At 48.0% G+C, this 19,336-nt stretch overlaps 1 protein-coding gene across 2 annotated transcripts in view; it reads right to left on the reverse strand.

Moving 5' to 3' along the window:
- LOC144722078 (phospholipid-transporting ATPase ID-like) overlaps positions 1-19,336 on the reverse strand; it is a 95,742-nt gene that overhangs the window by 33,155 nt on the left and 43,251 nt on the right. For both annotated transcript variants that reach the window (XM_078600199.1, XM_078600200.1), the window contains 8 exons: positions 16,762-16,875; positions 13,283-13,381; positions 11,538-11,599; positions 9,726-9,798; positions 7,489-7,559; positions 6,223-6,305; positions 5,020-5,178; positions 4,478-4,566 (listed from right to left, as the gene is read on the reverse strand). In XM_078600199.1, coding sequence (XP_078456325.1) covers positions 4,478-4,566; positions 5,020-5,178; positions 6,223-6,305; positions 7,489-7,559; positions 9,726-9,798; positions 11,538-11,599; positions 13,283-13,381; positions 16,762-16,875 — 750 coding nt within the window. The remainder of the gene's footprint in view (positions 1-4,477; positions 4,567-5,019; positions 5,179-6,222; positions 6,306-7,488; positions 7,560-9,725; positions 9,799-11,537; positions 11,600-13,282; positions 13,382-16,761; positions 16,876-19,336) is intronic.

Consider the following 19,336-nt stretch of genomic DNA (forward strand, 5'->3'; position numbering starts at 1 on the left):
ATTTTACTAAGAAACTGCATGCAGGGAAACACTACGCACGATTAATATGCATTACATTTTGGTTTTACTCGTTTGCGCCGCAATATTAAATAACGATTTTTCGTCCCGTGTCAATCCACTGCAGGATGAAGGTCTCTATGCGGTGTCACTCATGAAGACGGTTTGACCATACTTCACTGCGCTGGCCAGTGGTAGGTTAGCTACGAGGGTTACCCCATGCCGGTTCAGATATCGCTCGCCGCTCGCGTTAGCCACGGCTGGGAATCGAACACAAGTCGCTCAGGTTTACAGTGCACTGCGCTAAGCACTGTGCCACCGCTCCACCCATAGGCACTGCAGAACAATGTAAAAGACTATTACCAAAGATGTGCAGACATAAGGGACGGAGGGGGGGGGGAGTTGCCCCTCAAAACCTTGGGAAATCGAGGGAGGAAGCAATATGCTCTTCCTCCTCAATGAACTGCCCTCAACAACCCTCTTGGGTACCCGTGCCCTCAGCCCAATCTCAAGACCACCCCATTACCCTGCAATATGGACAGCAGAGTTAAGACGTTGCAGCCAATGCTGCACCTCAAGGTGGACTACGTAATCCTCAAACTGTCGATTGCAAGGCAGCGTCGTCGGTGGAGCATTTAGCATTTAGGGGTAACATGCTCTCAACCAGGTTTGCCAATTTCCCCTATGTCAATAACTCTCCTTTGCCGGCCATCCGGGATCAATTCCTTACGCTCTCTCTGCGTGTTTGGGGCCATCGCTGCCGGGTTCTTGGTCTGCCACCGCCAGTGTTATCAGCGGTGTTTGTTTTGCCACCCTCGAATGACTCGACCCACTTCCTAACATTGCGTTTTACACATGCAGGCATCTTCACACGCAACATCCTCTCAGCCGTCAATTTCAGCAGCCTTAACACCTCTCGCTGGAAATTCGATCGCCGCTTTCTGCTCGAATGATGCGTCCGCTTTGGCCAAGTTGTTTACGACTACTCTAGAGTGCCTTGTGCAAGTACAACCCTCTTGGCAATCTACTGCTGGATGAAGACCTTCGAGAAAATGGCAGCGATGAAGATGGGGACGACAGCTGATGGGCCGCTATTAACAGCGCGGGAGGATGGAGTAGCATCCCGCAGGCGTTACACCGCAAAAGCGGCGGGTGATGGCACCAGACCGCGAGAAGTGGGGGCGCTGGGTTTACGGGTTTATTATTGACACAGAACGTAAAAATGCCAAGTAAACCAACAAGCTGTATTTGATTAGCACACTCGACTGCTAATGAGCCGCAGAAGGGTGAAACCAGTCCAGTAGACAAAAAAAAAGTAATGGTTTACGGGGAGATACAGAGCAAGTAATTTATTAACTAAATTATGCAGCGCAATGTGGAATTAATGCTGCAAACAAGTAAAAGTGTATTGACATTGGAGAAAAAATATAATGATGACGAAAAGTCTACCCAAGCGATTACAAACAACATCTCAACGTTAGCAGAGAAGCTGCGTGGCAAAATCTTTTCAGCTCACACACACAACCGCACGAAAGGCTGCAAGGACACGATAGCTGCCGCCCCCCACACACACACAAGACACTGACGCAACAGGACACGGTAACTTCAGCAACATCTCGCCCGATGCCAGTGACACGCGTTCATCGATTAACATACAAGCGACGGCAGTGACAAGGTAGAGGCCGTGTCATCTTGGTGCACTTTGACCAAGGAAGAGGCTTAGAACGTCGTGTGGCTACTTCCGTCGGCTGGACGCGCGAGAAAGTGACAACCGTCGCTGCAACGAGATTCTCCGCAAAGAAAAGCAAAGCGCAGAAACGTGCGTGTCATCACCCGGCAAAAGCAATTAAACTCACGCTCAATTAAGCAAGCCGCCTCGCGTGAACCGGGGACCACTTAAGCCGCGATCCCTCCTCGCAAGCACACGTGTGGTGACGTTACCAAAGTGAGAGGTCCGCCGGGGATGAATGCGTCTCTTGTGCCGTGAACTTTCTCCTGCCCCGTGGCAGTTCCCGCGACGTGAACATTTTTTTAAAATTTATATAGAATAAAAATGTGTTTGCGAGCTCCCCGGCTAGAACAAATTATGAAATGTTACATGCAAATGTGAAATGTGTTCCCATCATGCGGCGGCACGGGAAAAACTGCAATGTCAGGGTGTCACAAATGAAGCCCCACTTAAGCGCTAGACACTGTGGGTACTCGTACAGTACAAGTGCATGCGCGCTCCTTTCCTCAATCGACTGCTGCATGAAGACCTCCACGTGCACTCCACGTCATGGGGGTTTATTTTATCATATTTCATCACGCCGGTCAGTGAAGGCGGGGAATAGAAACGTATGAATGTTGGACTTCTTTCGTGCCGTACATAGCCAATCGTGCTAATCGGAGAGACACGGAAGCATGAAAGTACAGCGCTACTCTGAATGGTGCCGCACTACCCCCTCTACTGACCTACACGTATTTCCTGTGGCCCTAAGACAGCCTGTTTGTTATGCGTGGTGGTCACCCCCCACCCCCCTCCAAAACCACTGTCCTGGCTCCACCCTCCAGAGCTTCCCATGAGTTTTCGTCGACTTGAAGAAGCTCCCTGCACGTGCAGAGACACTGCCAGCATCCCACCGAACCACCATGCGCGCGGCACAACCCAAAAACGCATCGGCGAGCTACGCAGCACGACCGCAATCACCCACGTGGGTACTGAAATTATGCGCTCCCAGAAGGCTATGTGACTTGGGGGTGCACCCACACCACTCAATGTCGGTAGATCTCGTGGATCTAGTGGACTGTGGGAGCCATGGATTCGAATCGAATCTGGATTCAGATAACCGTCCTTCGTATCCCGTTTAAATACACAGATTACTGAACGCTCTGCTGTCTCTGCCGATGAGACACTGCATGTCAAAAAACCGGTGCAGAGGTTTGCCTGTGTTGCTCGATTTATGCACTCGTGGAAAGCCGTGTGGCCGAAGGGACGTGTAGCGAAAAAACGACTCACGTCACATGGAGGGACAGATATGTGAAGGAGGCGAATTGTCTTGCTTATTTATTTTGTTAGGCAACAGTGAGACCGCTATTATGGTTTAAGCTGATTTTCATCAGACATGTGTGACAGCAGACCTGGAATGGATATCACGATGGGTGTGAGAACACAGAGGGAATTGTCTTTCTAATGTTTGGATCGCGGCTCAAGCCAAACATGTCTTTCATCAGCTAATAGCTTTCATTGGCCCTCGATACGAGCACCCGTGGCTCCCCACATTCATAACCATTCCCACACGCACGGATATCAAGTGGCCAAGTGCCGTCCGCTGGCGACCCGTTACGCCGCACGTCCACGGAAATGCATCCTTCGGAGCTGCTACGACCAAAGCCACCAGACGTGCGCGGAAGCGCAAACATCTTTCAATCGATATTTTCGTGTAACGTGCGGAAAAAAAAGATATCCCCACTGGTTAATCAGCTGTGCGATACACCGATTGACTTGAGTAAATTTGGTAGGCAAAGTACTCATAAAATCACCACAGCGTGCTGCCGACGTATCAATGTTCGCGAGGGTTTAGACTATCCGGTAGCACGTGACCGAGAGAGATCCCTGTATCTGCGGCCTCTCATGAAGATTTAACCGGGACGGAGACCAGCGATGGAAATCCACACCTCGTGAGAAACAGCAACACTCATTCATAATGTACGTGCTGCCATTGCGGAACTTGTTAACAGACGGTCCAAAAATAGTGGCGCATTATTGTAAAAGGCAGAAAACTTGGTACTCATGAACTACCGCCTGCCTTGTTGTTCAGTTATTATCAACGGTGGGCGAATGAGCAAATCACTTTGAAGCTAAGCAGTGTTGAGCCTGGATAGTGCTTGGATGGGCAACCACCATGCACTAAACAGGTTGGGAGAGGCTGCTGCGGGGCTACGTGGTGGTGGGCGGCAGTGGGAAGCGCAGCAAAATGCATCGTTCTACCGTACTTCTATACTCCCGCATCTGTGCTTCGAAGCTGCACGCCAGCACGGTCACCCTGCTAAGGGAACGAGCCAAACGAGCAGTGGTGAGTCCGTCTCACGCACGAACAAACGCACAGTGTGGAAACACTGGGGAACTTTATACAACTTGACATATTCATTATTTTGTATTCAGATATGATAATTTTGTCCGTTACATGATACGCCAGCGTAAACTGTAATTTTGAACCAATTTCTGTTAAAGACATTTACGAAACCGAAATACTTTCATTTAATTTCCAGCAGCAATTGTGTCACCGTCTAGGAAGGGTGAACATCGCTCCCTCTCGTAACCTCTGCTTTGTTCACCACCCACGCGATGGGCTGGGGTACGAGAGCCTAAAATCCTAAAATCCTCGAGATGTTCGCAAACTCCAGCTGCTAACGCAGAGGCCGCGATCAACGTCCGGGCCGTGGAGATTCGACAAACGCTGTTGCCATGGCGACACCTCAACGCGTCCGGGCCACTCACCCACAGCACGAGGGTGTTCATGAGGCGGTCGATGCTGGTTCTTTTTAACTTCGTCCGTCCGCTGTTCTGCATCAGCTTGGTGTCGGGGCCTGCGGGAGAGGCACCGCTGGTGAGCATGCGATCCGTCCTCCGACGACGACAACAACAACAGGCAACTGGGGCGCATCCGCGTTAGGTTGCCGCACAGATGGAAATGTGTTTTTAACACTTTCCCGTTTCGAGATGTCTGCAAGTTGCAGGATGTGGTGGTCCCGGTCACCGCTGAATTTCAGAACACGCGAGCAGTTCGGCGTTCATTTTATTGTGAGAGACGTAGCGCCGTTGTTTTTATAACGTTGTACTCACCGCAGAGAACCATAGCAACATGACCGCCACACTCTAGGATAGCTGGTGCCAAACTCTGGCACACGTTCTCCCGCATGGCCTTTTACTTTCGGGAATAGGTTAAGCTGGCAGAGCCATGAGCGAGGACCTCTCAGGCCGCAGGTCTAGTGGACGTTGACGCGTCTCTGGGGCGGCCCGTTAGGAGTGGCGGCTCTCACCTGCGAAGACCACGAGGCCGTAGCACCACTCGGTGTTGCGCAAAACGCAGCCGCGCAGCAACATTTTGTCGTTGTCCAGCGCGTACGTGTTGCCCCGCCAGTACAGCGTGCCGGTGAACCTGTCCAGCTTGTTGTTGGGCGGTTCGCAAATCACCTCGCCTGTGCGCGTGCCACACACGAGAGACAACGGTCGCGGCTCAGCGAGTCCAGCGACAACGCCGGACGAATTGTGTTCAGCTGCCTTGCTTTAGACCACGCACTCGATAACATGCACAACTGCCGTCAGCGCCAGGACGATGTTACAACTCTATCCCGGCCTCGTCCTTGTTCGGTAATCATCAGTACAGCCAGACTGCGGTGTACTTTTCAGTGTGATGAATCTCATCGTTTTTTGCAGAAAGCGATAGGAAAAGAATGCTTTGCAGATGTCGTGAGGAATAAGAGGTTGCAATGGGAGAGGTGTGTCCAGGACCAGGAGGGCAGATCACCGAGTTGGGCACTGGAGATGGCACTCGGGGTTCCATGACCAAGGGAATGCGTAAATCCACACGGCGGCAGTGGGGAGTAAATTATTGATGGACTATAACCCACCCCAGTGCCAGAAAGGGAGAAAACAATGGCCAAGTATGGGTGGCATTAGCAGCACTGCCCATGGTGATGACCTCTTTTGATGCCGATCACGTAAATAATGTCAATATGTTTACAGCGGGACGTCTTCTGACAATAAATGCCAGAGCAATTTCCGAGAGAAGCTTTCCAACTACGAATACCAAACGACAACTTTAAAAACAGCCAACACGTAACAGAATAATATCGACCCAACATGGCATAGGTCACCCATAGACAGGCAGCAGTGACACAAGAGGAGGACGGATATCCACATGGTTTGGATATATATATTTTTTAAACAGAGTTGATGCCAATAGGCCCAAATGCCTAAAACGCCAAGCGGCCATTAATAGAGAGCGCTATTGAAGGCATAACGGATACAAATTAAATTTGTTTCTTGAACTGAGAAACGCCATAAGAGACCTGGCGAGAGAGACGATGGGAGGGAATTTCAGAGTGCAGCTGTGCGAGGGAAGAAGCGGAAAGCGAAGCGCCGCGTGACCTGCCGCGCGGTGGCCAAACGCCCCGCGTGAAGACGAGGCGACGCTGTCCGGTCGGGGCAGGAGGTGACCGGGAAAGCGGGAGGGAACTTACCGTCAAAGTGCGCCAGCTTGTCAATGTCGTCGGCAATCTGGGAGGTCACGGGAAGAGCCTGCCGCACCTTTAAGTTCGTCTCGCTGCAAGGCGCGGATAAAACAAAGACAAACATCCCCCGTATAGCTTGTAATAGACTGTTGGGGCAAGTGCTGTTAAAGAGCAGCACCAATGAAGGCCGGCACAGCATACAAGGGGTTGGGGAGTAGTCAACACCATGCCCGGCCGCCTTTGTCTCCCTCGTGGCGATGTTTACACATCGCACCAGGTACTAATTTGAGGTCGAGTCGACACACACAGAGCTCGTCGTCGTCGCTGTTGTCATTGTTACGCTGCTGCCTTCACTTCCCCGACGAAAACGTGAATACTGCTACAGCTTTGCACCTCCGATTAGCACGGTTGACGACGTAGAGCGCGAAAGAAGCTTTAAACCCTTTAATTTTCAAACAAAGACTTCTCGGCACACATCGATATTCATTGTGAACGGCAGAGAGATTATTTGAGAACAGTGCACACTGCAGGCGTTTCAAAACATCAAAACTGTTCGCAACTTAATAAAAGTTCAATGTGGGCATCTTTAAAATGGCTCGTACAATGTATAACCTACGTTATTTTGTATATACTTTCTATGCGCCGAATGATAGGCCATGTTTTTATACGTATGTGAGCATCTTTCCTCCTGAACTGATGGAGTTCGATGTTGAACAGTCGATTCAAAATAACTAGAAATATACATCTTAACACCTATATACTCTTTGGTTTTTTCGGTAAAGTCAAGTAGGTAAAAAATTTAATTAAATAAAAACAACTAAATTAAATCACGACGTTTCGGGACACTTGTGTTGCGCCCAAAACGTCGTGATTTAATTTAGTTGTTTTCATTTATTTTATTTTTTACCTACGTGGCTTTACCGAAAAAACCAAAGAGTATAAATCCTTCCAGTCACGAAAGCTGAATCAGAATCTTAACACCTCCGACTTACTCTTGGGCAATAAACCAAAACATTTTTACGCAGCATATTAACAAGACACGCGGGATTTTTACCCGCATTCAGCTGCTTTTGCCAGTTTATAACCCTCGATAAAGATGATATACGACTGCGCATTTCTATAAAGTATGTATGCAAAGCGGCTTTTAGCAGCTCGCGTTTCTCAAGGCGGTGCGTGCGTGCGTGGTCTGCCTCGACAGTGTCGAGCATCGCGTGGCAGAGGACGTGCTTGAGAAGCAGGAGGGCCCCGTTACTGGAGCCGTCAAGAGCAACTTACCCATCAAGCTCCGCCGTCTCGATGTAGCACAGGCTGTGGGGTTCGCTGCTGGACAGCAGCATGAGGTCGGCCTGCGAGACACGTCACGCACTCCGGTAAAGCCACGGAGAGAAAATGCCGAATTTGAGACGAGCGCTTTTTGCACGAGCGGAAAAAACTGCTTGGGAGAAACGTCGTCAGCGCGGTGATCCACTCTACTCGCTCGCAGCCACGAGCATTGCAACGGCGTCAACGTGGCTGACTGTGCATGGGAAGGCATTCCACCTCGAGGATCTACTAAGTTAAACAACCGTTCATTTGTTTACTGAAGAGACAAATACCAAAGTGCCCCAATGCTTTTTTTCGTTTTGCTCTGTCAAGCGATGGGTCCCTGTATCTCCATTTTGGGTTCTGACCCGGTGGTGTATAATCAATGTTTCTGTCTCTCACACAGCACAACCAATGTCCACCTTCAACATCTAGTGCTGATCAGCTGCTACTGATCTTAATCGGATGACAGTGATGCGCTGGGTCAGCGCGAAACTGAATTTGAACTCATGACCAGGGCTCTATCAGCTCCCTACCATGGACATGACTTTTAATCTTTTTTAAATGTATTAATTACAAATTAAATGTATGGGCCACAAGAGGTCTAAAGACAAGTCCCGTTGGTCCAAAGCATGAAAAGTGATTGTTTAAAAATCCGACAATACACCTTCACAAATCCCTCAGCCACCACAGCCTTCTGGGAGTTCACAATTTTTGCAGCATTGGATCAACACAAGCAAACTCTGGACCGGGTTTTGACATTCAGTGTCTCATTGAATGTCAGCAGAGCATTCAATACTCTGTGTATTTAAACGGGTATATGAAGGACGGTTATCTGAATCCAGATTTGATCCAAATCCATGGCTCAAAGTCCACCGGCTCTACCAACACGGTGCGTGTGCAGCCCCATTCACACTGTAAATGGAGGAAGAGGAGGGGGGTGGAGGGGTAGTGACAAGGTGGGAGCCACAGGGAAGAGCAAGAGAGAGCGCGAGAGGTGCCATGGGAGAAGTGAAAGGGAGAGTGGCGATGGCAACAGCTGCCTGTGCTGTTATGAAGGTGGGATCTACGTGCGTGGGGGTGTATGTACGTGTGTACGTGTGTATGTGTGTACGTCCCACGCTGTGATGCTGTGAATCGCGCTTCGCACCTCCTTGGCACGGCACGTTGTCAGTCAGCCGCTCAGTGTGGTGTCTTCTCCCCAACACTTAAGGCTCTGAAGCCCCCCCATAGTACATTTTTGGGTCTGGGGAATCCCAATCACACCATAGCAAAACATAACAAATCTGTGACCTGACCGTGAGGATCAGGGATTCGACCCACTTTCTTCAATTTTTTGAAGATAACAGAAGCGGTGCTGTGAGTGACCTTTTTTGATGGCATTAAATATTATTTTGTGATCGCGAGCGGCCGGCCGAGGAACTTTCCAGGTCCTCACTAACCCGTAAACGCCACTAGGCCTTGCAATGCCAAACAGTTCTCCTGACCTTCGAGCGAAGGTTGGGGTGGGTCGGTAAGCCTTCTCCTTGGGGGTGATTAGTTGCAGCTGATGTGATCAGACTTTGCCTCCTCTCCCCTCAGATAGATGACACGCACGCACACCTCTGTGAGCCAGCGTTTCTGGGAGGGTTCTGCATCTGTGGCCCGTTGCAGCTGCTTTGGCCACCGTTTCAGGCCATAACTCTGAACCAATCTCCCCACCCACCCCCCAAGCGAGAGGCGTAAGAAACAATCTGGTAGGAAGCAGAGCAGGCGAGTTTGCGAGCGAACATCTACGCGCAGTGCAAGGCTGCCAATGTGCCGGTGCGCAGGTGCATGCGCGTGTGTGTGTGCGTGTGTGCATCTGTGAATGTGTGTGGGGAGCATTAGTATAGCGGTTAGCGCGCTACTCTACGAACCCAGTGACCCGAGTTCGATTCCCGCTCACGGCCAACACCAGTCGACTTGGCGTCAAAATGAGTACCTGGTGCGATATGTAAATATTGCCGCTGGGGAGACAAAGGTGGCCGGGCGTGGTGCTGGCCACCCAACCCCTCGTGTGCTGTGCCGGCGTTCATAGGTGCTCATCGCTAACAGCACTTGCCCCAACAGTCCGGGGATCTTTGTGTGCGTGTGTGCGCGCGTGTTCATCAAGCGCTGTGCCTAGAACACATGCGCCGGGGCGAGGTGAACAGGGGGATGCCCGGTTGGGCGAGTGACGCATTTCTCACGGCAACAAATTGGTTGTTCTCCATTTTGATGATGTCCCCAACGCGCACGTTCATCCATTTTTCATTCTGCAGTCTTCCGGACCAAAAACGGAAAATGATCAAATACACAAAAAAAAACCCTTGGGGTAAATGGAACACATAAAGAAAATAACACTTGGTGAAGATTTACTTTTTTTTCCCTTTTCCACCAACCGCACATGTGTTACGACCCCGTTTACATTTCATAGCCTCGAGAGAAATAAACACGGCACCTGATTTGTTTGTTTGCGGAAGTCTCATTTTGTACCGGGATGTTGGGTGAAAATCAGCGAAATTGATGGAAAGTGCATTCCAGGAAACATAGCAGCCTCGACACTGCGGATGTTTTCCAATCTGTAGCAACCTACCGTGAAGCTACACCTGCTGCTACCGGCTACCCAGAACGTAAAATCGTCGTCCATGTGCTGCATAAATCTATTATGCGCATATACACTGTGTGTTTCGTATATATTGGATTTATTACAGGGTGGATAGAAATAAACTATTTCCATTTCCCTTCACGAGCATTGTTATCACAACTTGTAAAATAGAGGGGCTACAGCAGACTTCCCTCCTACACACTGCAATGATAACCAACGTCAACAATGAAGGTGCACTATGATTATCACACCAAAATAATTCCCGTATCCTTACACTCCTCGTGACAAAGTGCTCCCACAAAGCAGGTGTGTGCGTGTGTATACACTTCACGTGGCCTCAACGTGCACATATCCTGGCACAAGCGCTGTGGCGACGTCACCGCCACTTAGTGGCAAATGGCGGTTGTTATTATACATACAGGGCTGCCCAAACGTTAGTAGTAGTAACGACACATTTATATATTTTTATGGCTTAATGACACATTTATATATTAACGCGATCTAACCCAAAAAAAAACTATTGTGGAGTAGTAGTGTATTTTGAATTGTCCTGTGAGCCAAGAGGCTCTTCAATTGTGTTTCATCAACAAACGACAACAACAACACCACCGCCGCTTCTCCGACGCTCGGGACAAGTCACAGTGAAATCAATTAATGATGAACTGTAACAGATAAGCGAAATAAAAAAAAATTGATCGCAAATCATTATCGCAATATAAAAATGTACCTTTTATTTAAGCAATAACAAGTTAAATATAGGTTATTATCAAATAGCGCGCTGTACAACATAGGGTTATTTAATTTATTTTAACAAACGTTCAAATTGACTTTCATTAACATTAATGAAATGCATGAATTCTCCTTTGAATTGAAATGAGGACTTTTTTTAAGATTACAGCTCTGTGCGTGATCTTTGAACACTCATCAAATGGTGTTTCATCTCAAGCCATGCATGGTTGGTTCTTGGTCGAGTTTTGTAAACAATTGATTGTAGGCGACTTCACAGGAAGAAGATGAAGAAAATTTGAAAATAATAGATACAATAATCAAATAAAGAATTAACAATTAAAATGTTTTAATACCAGTGTTTAAATAAATAAAATAACCCTGTGTGTCCTGACTTTTGGGCCATATATATGTACGTATGTTGAGCTGCTTTCGCACCGTACGTAGCCAACCGTGCTAATCGGAGGTGCGGGGGAAGAACAACAAACTAAACCCTGTATATGTATATATATATAAAATGTAGAGGGAAATAGCATTCGCCTCCACCCTCACACCTCCCAAACGGCCACGGCAATGCTCGACCACCCTGCAGGTTCGACAAAAAGGCCGCTCACGCACATCAGCAACATTCACAAAGGCCAAAAAAGTGACCGAAGCAAAGGGCAGACAGTGGTGGTGGTGGACTTACTTTCCGTTGATGTGAACCTGAGACTGTCTGTTGTTGACCTGGTTGTCACTCCTGTGACGGAACTGAAAGCAAAAACGAGGAACACAACATCAACGGATCAAGAGAAGCGTAACGACCGCAGCATTTCCGAGTGGTTGGAGACCGCTGAAAACGAAGCGTCAAATGTCCCTCGTGGTACGAACATGGCAATACAACACCTCTCACTTGTGGCCCTCTTATCTGCAAACTCCCATTATCCGGATTGGCCTTTATTATTGTTCGCAATTTGTCGGATTACACGAAACTTACGGAGGGAACTGTTACACCACAAGGTTGCGATTGGCAAGCCTTCTATGAGGAGATAAGAGGAGAAGTCTGTGGCTTTACACGGCAAGCAATGGCTGGCTTTGATGAAACTGCGCCAACTTCGAATACAAATTTGCGCCTGTTGAAGCGAAAGCCACTTGGTCGACGAATGTCAAGGGTTTTAACAACAACACCTTTTGTCTTGCATCTGAAATCACTCATCCGCAGCACACACCACTTGTCACCACGTCAAATGTTTTTCCCCTCCCAAGGTGAATGTTAACGATGGAACACACGCGGAAGTCGTGGGAAGGCAGGTCTGGTGAATATGGGGTGTGGGGGTGAGATCCAACTATTTTATTTCATAAGTAGCCCCATCTCCCATGAAGACTGGCAACTTGGATGCAGGAAGGTGTTGGCGGAAAATGTGAAAAAAATGTTGGTAAATAAATGGGACGTTGGTCAAACTACCAGGCTACTCCCTCCTATACTAAAGACTTCAAACAGTGGCCGAAATGCAGATTCTACGAGCCTTGGGTGCAACACGTGATTTGAAATGTTTCACTGCATACCACAGGACAAGGATGGTAACTGGTACAAAGGGGCAAAGGTTACGGAGGTTAACCAAGCTGATCTGTTTAATGTGCCCTCCACAAAGTTCCCTAATGAATATAAAACATCTGCAATTATATGGTAATTGATTTAAATTAATTAGATTGCAAATTACATTTGCAATCTGCGTCATTGCAGCATGGGCTTGTCTTAACGAGATGCATTCCTCGAGCGGTGGCAGTTGAAACTTCTTAACTTCAAATTTGGTCAATAATGCAATAACCTCATCGACTTCATAATCAACATCATCATTGTTGTTAGCATTAAGCAAAACTATATTTGGTAGTTTATTGACGTTGTAATTGCAAGCGCATCGTTACATAACCTAAATCGTGTTGGACAGGAACGGTTACCGTATTCTCCGTTATACAAGGCGCACTTTTTTTTATCCTTTCGTAACTTTAACGGAGCGCCGGGAGCAAGTTTGGGTTGCCTCTTACTTTTCAGAGAGCACCTCATAGTCCAGAGAACACGGTACCTCATGCTGTTAGGGAGGGGTCCCGTCGAGGGAGGGGCACTCGTGCGAGGAGTCCAAACGGTACTCACCAGAATGGGACATTTTTGCCAGTGTCAAAGGATGAAAAAATAACAATAGGGTTTTACCCTTTCTGGCAATAAAACGGGAGGTGTTAAGATGTTCAAACACCAAATAAAAACATTTTGCAAAGAATGATGTACTGCATTAACCACATATTCTACTTGTGGTGAACATGCAAACAAACATGCTCTGATAACATATTTGCATTGTCTTTGAAGCTGAGCGGCCTACACCAGAGACAGCCTTCTTCAGGGCCTAATCTCACCAGTGTCAGACCAGGGTAAAACCGCTATTTTTTGTTGATACTCACCAGGTCGTCGGAGGCATCCTTGACAGCGGTGATGGTCAACACCAACACCAAAGGCACGATGGTGGTAAACCAAGACAGGGATGAAATCTGAGGAATCAGCTATCAGAACGGAAGGGGGTGGGGGCGCAAAAACACACACACACACAAGGGGTGGGGGAAAAGAACCCAGAATCACTTCGTGTTCATTTCAACCGAGCCAAAGGCAACGCCGCCCACTGTGGGCTGTGACGGTTTGGGTGATATTGTTACCGTTTGCTTCACTTCACTTTTGAGCACCGTTACATCTTGCTGCGTTCCGGAAAGATTTTTCACGGGCAATTTGTAGATGCCAAATACATTAAGGCAATAAAAGCTCAATTAGCCAAACTAACAGCAATTGGCTGTGCAGATTCAAATTAATTGAAAAACCCTAGTGACCAGTTTGGCTGACTGCTTCATTAATATTGCAATGAACAACTTGGCTTGATTGATAATTAAACACGTGTAGGCACAAAGCTCTCGCGGCACCCTGCATGAATGAAGTCCAAAGCTCCATTTCCTCTCTGGAGATTACAAGCAATGAATGACACGGGCATGGATTTGTAAGTCCTGGGTGAAACTTTGGCCCGAGCTAGCCTAATATTCCTTGCAGCTCCGGCTAAATATCGCTCCGAGAACACGAAAAAGAAAATCTGAGCACTTGTTCAGAAAACGTTTGGCGCGAAGGTGATGTAGGTGGAGGGGTCACGCGGGTGGGATTCCTGCAGCCTGTCAGTAATATTTATACAATAATTAAATAACATTAATTCAGTGCCCCCCTGCACTCAAACCCAAGCTCCCTTTTGTTCTGAGCCCAAACGATGCTATGTTTATCGCGCAAACAATTATTTGTAGGCATAACAAAAATTACGCTATTTTGTCACAGAGAATAACCTGTGGTCAAAATGCAAATGTACAAGTCCTGGCATGAAACCAGTTTCCCCTGCGCGAAAACATCGTGGTACGGGAATAGCAAACCATTGTGACAAGTTCGCGCCCCTCCAATGAGCAGGGTGGACTACGTACGGTGAGAAAGAAGTTCAACGTACGTACGTACATACGCGTGGCGTCCCGAGACGTGCTAACGTGGCGTGTAACTTCGTACACCGTCACAATTGGGTGTGACAGTTGAATTATACATTATGGTACTTTAAAGTCCATAAGAGGTTTTTTTGGGATAGATCGCGTCAATATAAATGTGTCGTTAAACCTGCCACCACCCAACACTGCCAATTAGTAAGGTTTGTCACGTAAACAAAACACGCCAATTCGTTACTCGTACAACACACATTTATATTTACGTGAGCCAAACCAAAAGCCTCTACTATGGATCATATTGCTATGTGTGAAACTTAAAGTCGGTTAAAAAACTGGTGGAAATTAATCTGACGAGTTCACAATGAATTTTGGCGATCCCAAAAATAAAAAAAACCCCGCAAGCCAATATGGCTCGAGGTTTACCTCTGTCACTCGTCGTGAAAACACACCAGGCGTAAACACTCCTGCACAAGGCAATGAACATTCCACTGTTTAATGAGCACATGGAAAATGTTTAAAAATTGAGTCTCAACGCACATTGTTCCCTTTGCCCACTAAAGCTCGGCTCGGCAAGCAAATGTAAGTTTCATACATGTATAATTTAAATCGACAAGTCCCGGTGGGTTAAGGAAAATGAGAACACTTTCCTGCGAGCCGTTACAAAGAGATAGTACAAAGAAACCACCGGCAGTTGTATTGTCACGCAGGAGGCCGGGTTAAAATTGCACTTATCCCGTGACAAGTGTCCACTGTGGTACACGCCCCCTTCCTCAACAAAGGAGGTGTTGTTGATTCACAAAAGACAAGGATCCGCCATATAGCATTACCAGAAAGCGGGGCAAGTGCTGTTAGCGAGCACTTATGAAGGCCGGAACGGCACACGAGGGGGTGGGTGGCCAACATCACGCCTGACCGCCTGTCTCCCTAGTGGTAATGCTTTTACACATCGCACAAGGTACTGATTTGAGGCTGAGTCGACCTACAGGAGGCCCAGGTACCAATTCAGATAATCGTCACCGGTGTTGGCTGCGAGCGTAAATTGAACCCGGGCCGCCGGGTTCATAGCGCAGCACGCTAACCGCTACGCCACCGATTCAAACACACACACACGTGTTATGAGGTGACCTCCAAATATGAAACCCCCGTCGACTGCAACCATAGCGAGTGCTGCCTACCGCGAATGATACACGCACGGGTGAAAAATGTTCGTACCAGAAACCCACCAAAGGTTTGCAAAACAAATCCACCTGCAGAGTCTGACACGTGGATTTGCGTGCCTAAAATCAAAGGTCCGTTGCGGCTTCTCAAACTTCATGGCAGTAAAGCAAACACGCACTGAAGAGCAGCAAGCACGCTTCCACAGCGTTCATAATCCTTTGCTCTTACATCGCTTGAGGGCTCGTTCTTGCTACGTACGTAGTTAATGGGTTTACGCATGTAATCATCGTCAGCCACGCGATATCCACTGCTGGATGAAGGCCTGCACAATTCGTCACCATCCCTCACAATCACGGAGATGGACAAACGACAGCAGCTCGTGTGAAGGTGCTGGATGAATTATTACGTCACGCAACTGTGAGTATTATATGTGTGTATGTTTAACTTATTTCGCACCGTACGTAGCCAACCATGCTAACCGGAGGTGGGGGGGAAGGACAACTAAACACAAAAAGCAGTTGTAGAGAAATGGATTTTCAATCCAGATTTAAAAGTGCATAGCTCCAGTGGCTTCCTGTGGTCAAAATGCCTCCACGCTGCCATCATGAGACATGGTGGCGGCTTTGGGAGGCCTTCATCCAGCAGTGGATTAATCACGGCTGATGATGATCATGATGACGATGTAGATGGGGCAGGAGGAGCTATACTATTACTCTTTACTATTTTTATTTCACCAGGTAAGGCCCACTGAGCTATATAGCTCTTTTTCAGAAGCAACCTGGCCACAAATGATAGCTCAACGAAATGGCTTATCATGTGGAAATTTAAAGCAGCCAAATACTCTAAACCCATAATTGTAAACGTGGAGTGAAAAAACGGATGACCCAGAGAAAAATCCACGTGACCACGGGGAGAAAGAGAGAGACATACAAACTCCAAATATAAACAGCAGGCGTCAGGGTCGGGATCGAACCCATGACCTTCCGTATACCAGGCGGATATGGCAGGGTTCAGAGCAGGTGGACAGGATGTGTTGTATACAGGGCACAGATCAGCGTGACCGAGCTGGGAAAGTGCAGGGGATGTTCCGGACAGCGTCGGGAAAACTCTGCGTGTGTATCCCTCACCCGCCCCCTCCGCTCCCCACTAACACGCAGCAAAAAAAACAACTTCACACATGCGTGGTTGATCATTACAGGAGCATCTGCTCAATTCCACCGCTTGTCAGCGTGCGTCACCACAGAAGTGATTGAAAAGAACCTCACCTGCAGGATGAGCAAGAACAGGAAGTAGGCATTGGCCACTCTTTGGAACTGCTCAAACAGATTGACGGGCAGGAAGGTCACCACATTGTACTTGGAGGTCTTTATCCGGTTGGTCTGGGAGGTACAAAAAAGAGCAGAGGGTAGATGTTACAAACATAAAAAGACTCGCACAGCAGGAGCAGCCCAGTCGGCGACTTGGCAGCAGAGCACGCAGACGCCCTGTCACAGTGAGGCAGCTGCTTGAGGCGCGCGCCGAACGGGAACGCCGAGGTACTGCAGAGCACTCGATGTTACTTCACGTGAATAGTTGTTCACACTGGATATCGCAACGATAGCAAAACTCCTCTCACCTGCGACCCCATCCACCTCGACTCCTATATTCCTGTGATCCGCATTCATCCACTGCAAATTGAATCAAAGGGCCAACCGATGGCAATTCCCCTACAAAGTGGTACGAATTTTATCAACCCCCAAAAGGATGATGGGCCCGAGTCAACCCCCAACTCAGCATATGAACTCCTTCAAACTGCGAGTCGCTCACTATATCACCCAGCCACCTGGAAATTAAAATAAAATCAGTTCTTGTATCTTCGTCTAGTCGAAAGCTGCATTTGCCAGAATCTTCTTTTAACCAACAGATGGCGGCAATCAGCATGGGGAAATGCCACGAGTCATTTTCTAGTGGGGTGCGTCGCCCGTCTTGATGCACAAACTCCGGCAAACTGCGCTCACTTCAGTTGGCGGTCGACGTTCGAAGTGAGGACTGCGACCCCCCTCAAAAGGAATGACGCCACCCCTGTGGCTGCCCCCCCCCTCCCGACCCCCCCCCCCCACCCACCATGATCCGTGGATCAAACAAGTCACTCGAGACACCGGTGTACGGCAGCAAGAGCAGTGTACGCGAACGCTGTCGCAAGAGGTCACACGACGTTAGGAGCAACGGTCCTTCGCTGACCAGGCGTGAAGAATGAATGAAATGATGCTGGCACGTTACTGGGTACGGACTCTGAACATGAACCTCCGGTCTCTCCGCTGCCACTCGGACGGCCTGTCGCCCCCGTGCTGCCGATCGGCATGCGGACCGTCACAGCGCAGGTTCCGCGCGGTTCACGCTTAGACAGGGGTGCACTCCCACCTGCCCTGCTTATGAAACCTGGGCAGGGGGGGGTCTAGGGTGGCGCGACACCGAAGTGTGGGGGCTGCCACCACCGCCCGCCATCAAACTCGGCCCTCTATCCTTGCCTGCGTGGTGCGTCAGGGCAGCTCGCAAGCACGGCGGTCAGAAAAATCTTTAGAGACAAAAAAGGTCTTTGTCGGAGGCGTTACGGGCCGCGGTTTGTCGTTATCTTACAATTTGGCAGGGATCCAAACAACGTACAACATTACGCTCGCCCTCCCCCTCTGTAGACGGAATGCTAACAGGCACTCTTCTCTAAGCAGATGGCACAGCACTCGATCTTAAATATTGTTCATAACCACAAACTTTAACAGTTCTTTAGTTAACCCTTTGGAAATTGCATCAAAACGACTGCTAATATAAGACTTTCAATTCGATCAATACTCTCCATTAGCATACCCATCTACTAGCTGCACGAACAAAATTAAACTAAATGTGTATGGCAATTGTTAATTTACCAATGTCAAAAATTGAACTGTACTCCTACATGTACTCATAATGTTTAGAAGATGTGAAATTCTAAGTTCTATCCATAAAGTGAGTGAAGCTAACTTAATGAGTGCTAAGTAACAAGACATGTTACTGTTTAAAAAACGTAATTTTAAGAAAAATATAAATGCAGTGAAAAATCCTATCATTCCAATAAACGCTGAACATCACGGTCATCTACTGACACTTTCACACAACACGTCCTTTCCAACAAGATAAATAGATTTAAATTGTTAAGGTATTAAGCGTAATTTTTATTTGATCGTGGGATCACGAGGTTTCATTTAGGGATTGGGGTAAACTGGAGCCTTCGACCACCCAATGTGAGGGGTTACATCATTTAGTTAGACAAGGAACACGAGGAAAAGACAGACCCAGAAAGAGACAGGGAGAGAGAGAGAGACACAGACAGAGTGAGAGACACGCAGAAAGACAGAGAGAAAGATGGAGAGACACAGAGAAGCACACAAAGCAAGGTAGGGTAGGGAAAGTGATGCAGGAAACGGCAAATGTGGATATATAGTGACATACAGACATATGTACACAGAGAAAGAGAGATAAATATACGAGAATGGATTGCAGACCGAGTTAGAGCCACAGAGAGATTGATATGCACGGACACGCACTAAATAATATGGACAGGGCAAAGAGAAATGTAGAGACACACACGAGAGCCGAGCACAATGAGGCACACAAACCGGTACCGTATTCCCTCGGTATTCACGGACTGGCTATCCGCGATTCGCAACTGGAACTTTACACAACACCACTGGGAGAGAGAAAAATAAAGGGATGAGATGAAGAGATGGAAGAGAATGTGATGCGAGAAAGTGATGAGATAACGTTACGAGAGATAAAGTGATGCGGTAAGGCACGTTCATTTATAAACTATAATTTAATACTTTAATA

This window comes from Lampetra planeri, chromosome 13 (assembly GCF_965212315.1).
Source record: "Lampetra planeri chromosome 13, kcLamPlan1.2.h2, whole genome shotgun sequence".
Lineage (NCBI taxonomy): Eukaryota > Metazoa > Chordata > Hyperoartia > Petromyzontiformes > Petromyzontidae > Lampetra > Lampetra planeri.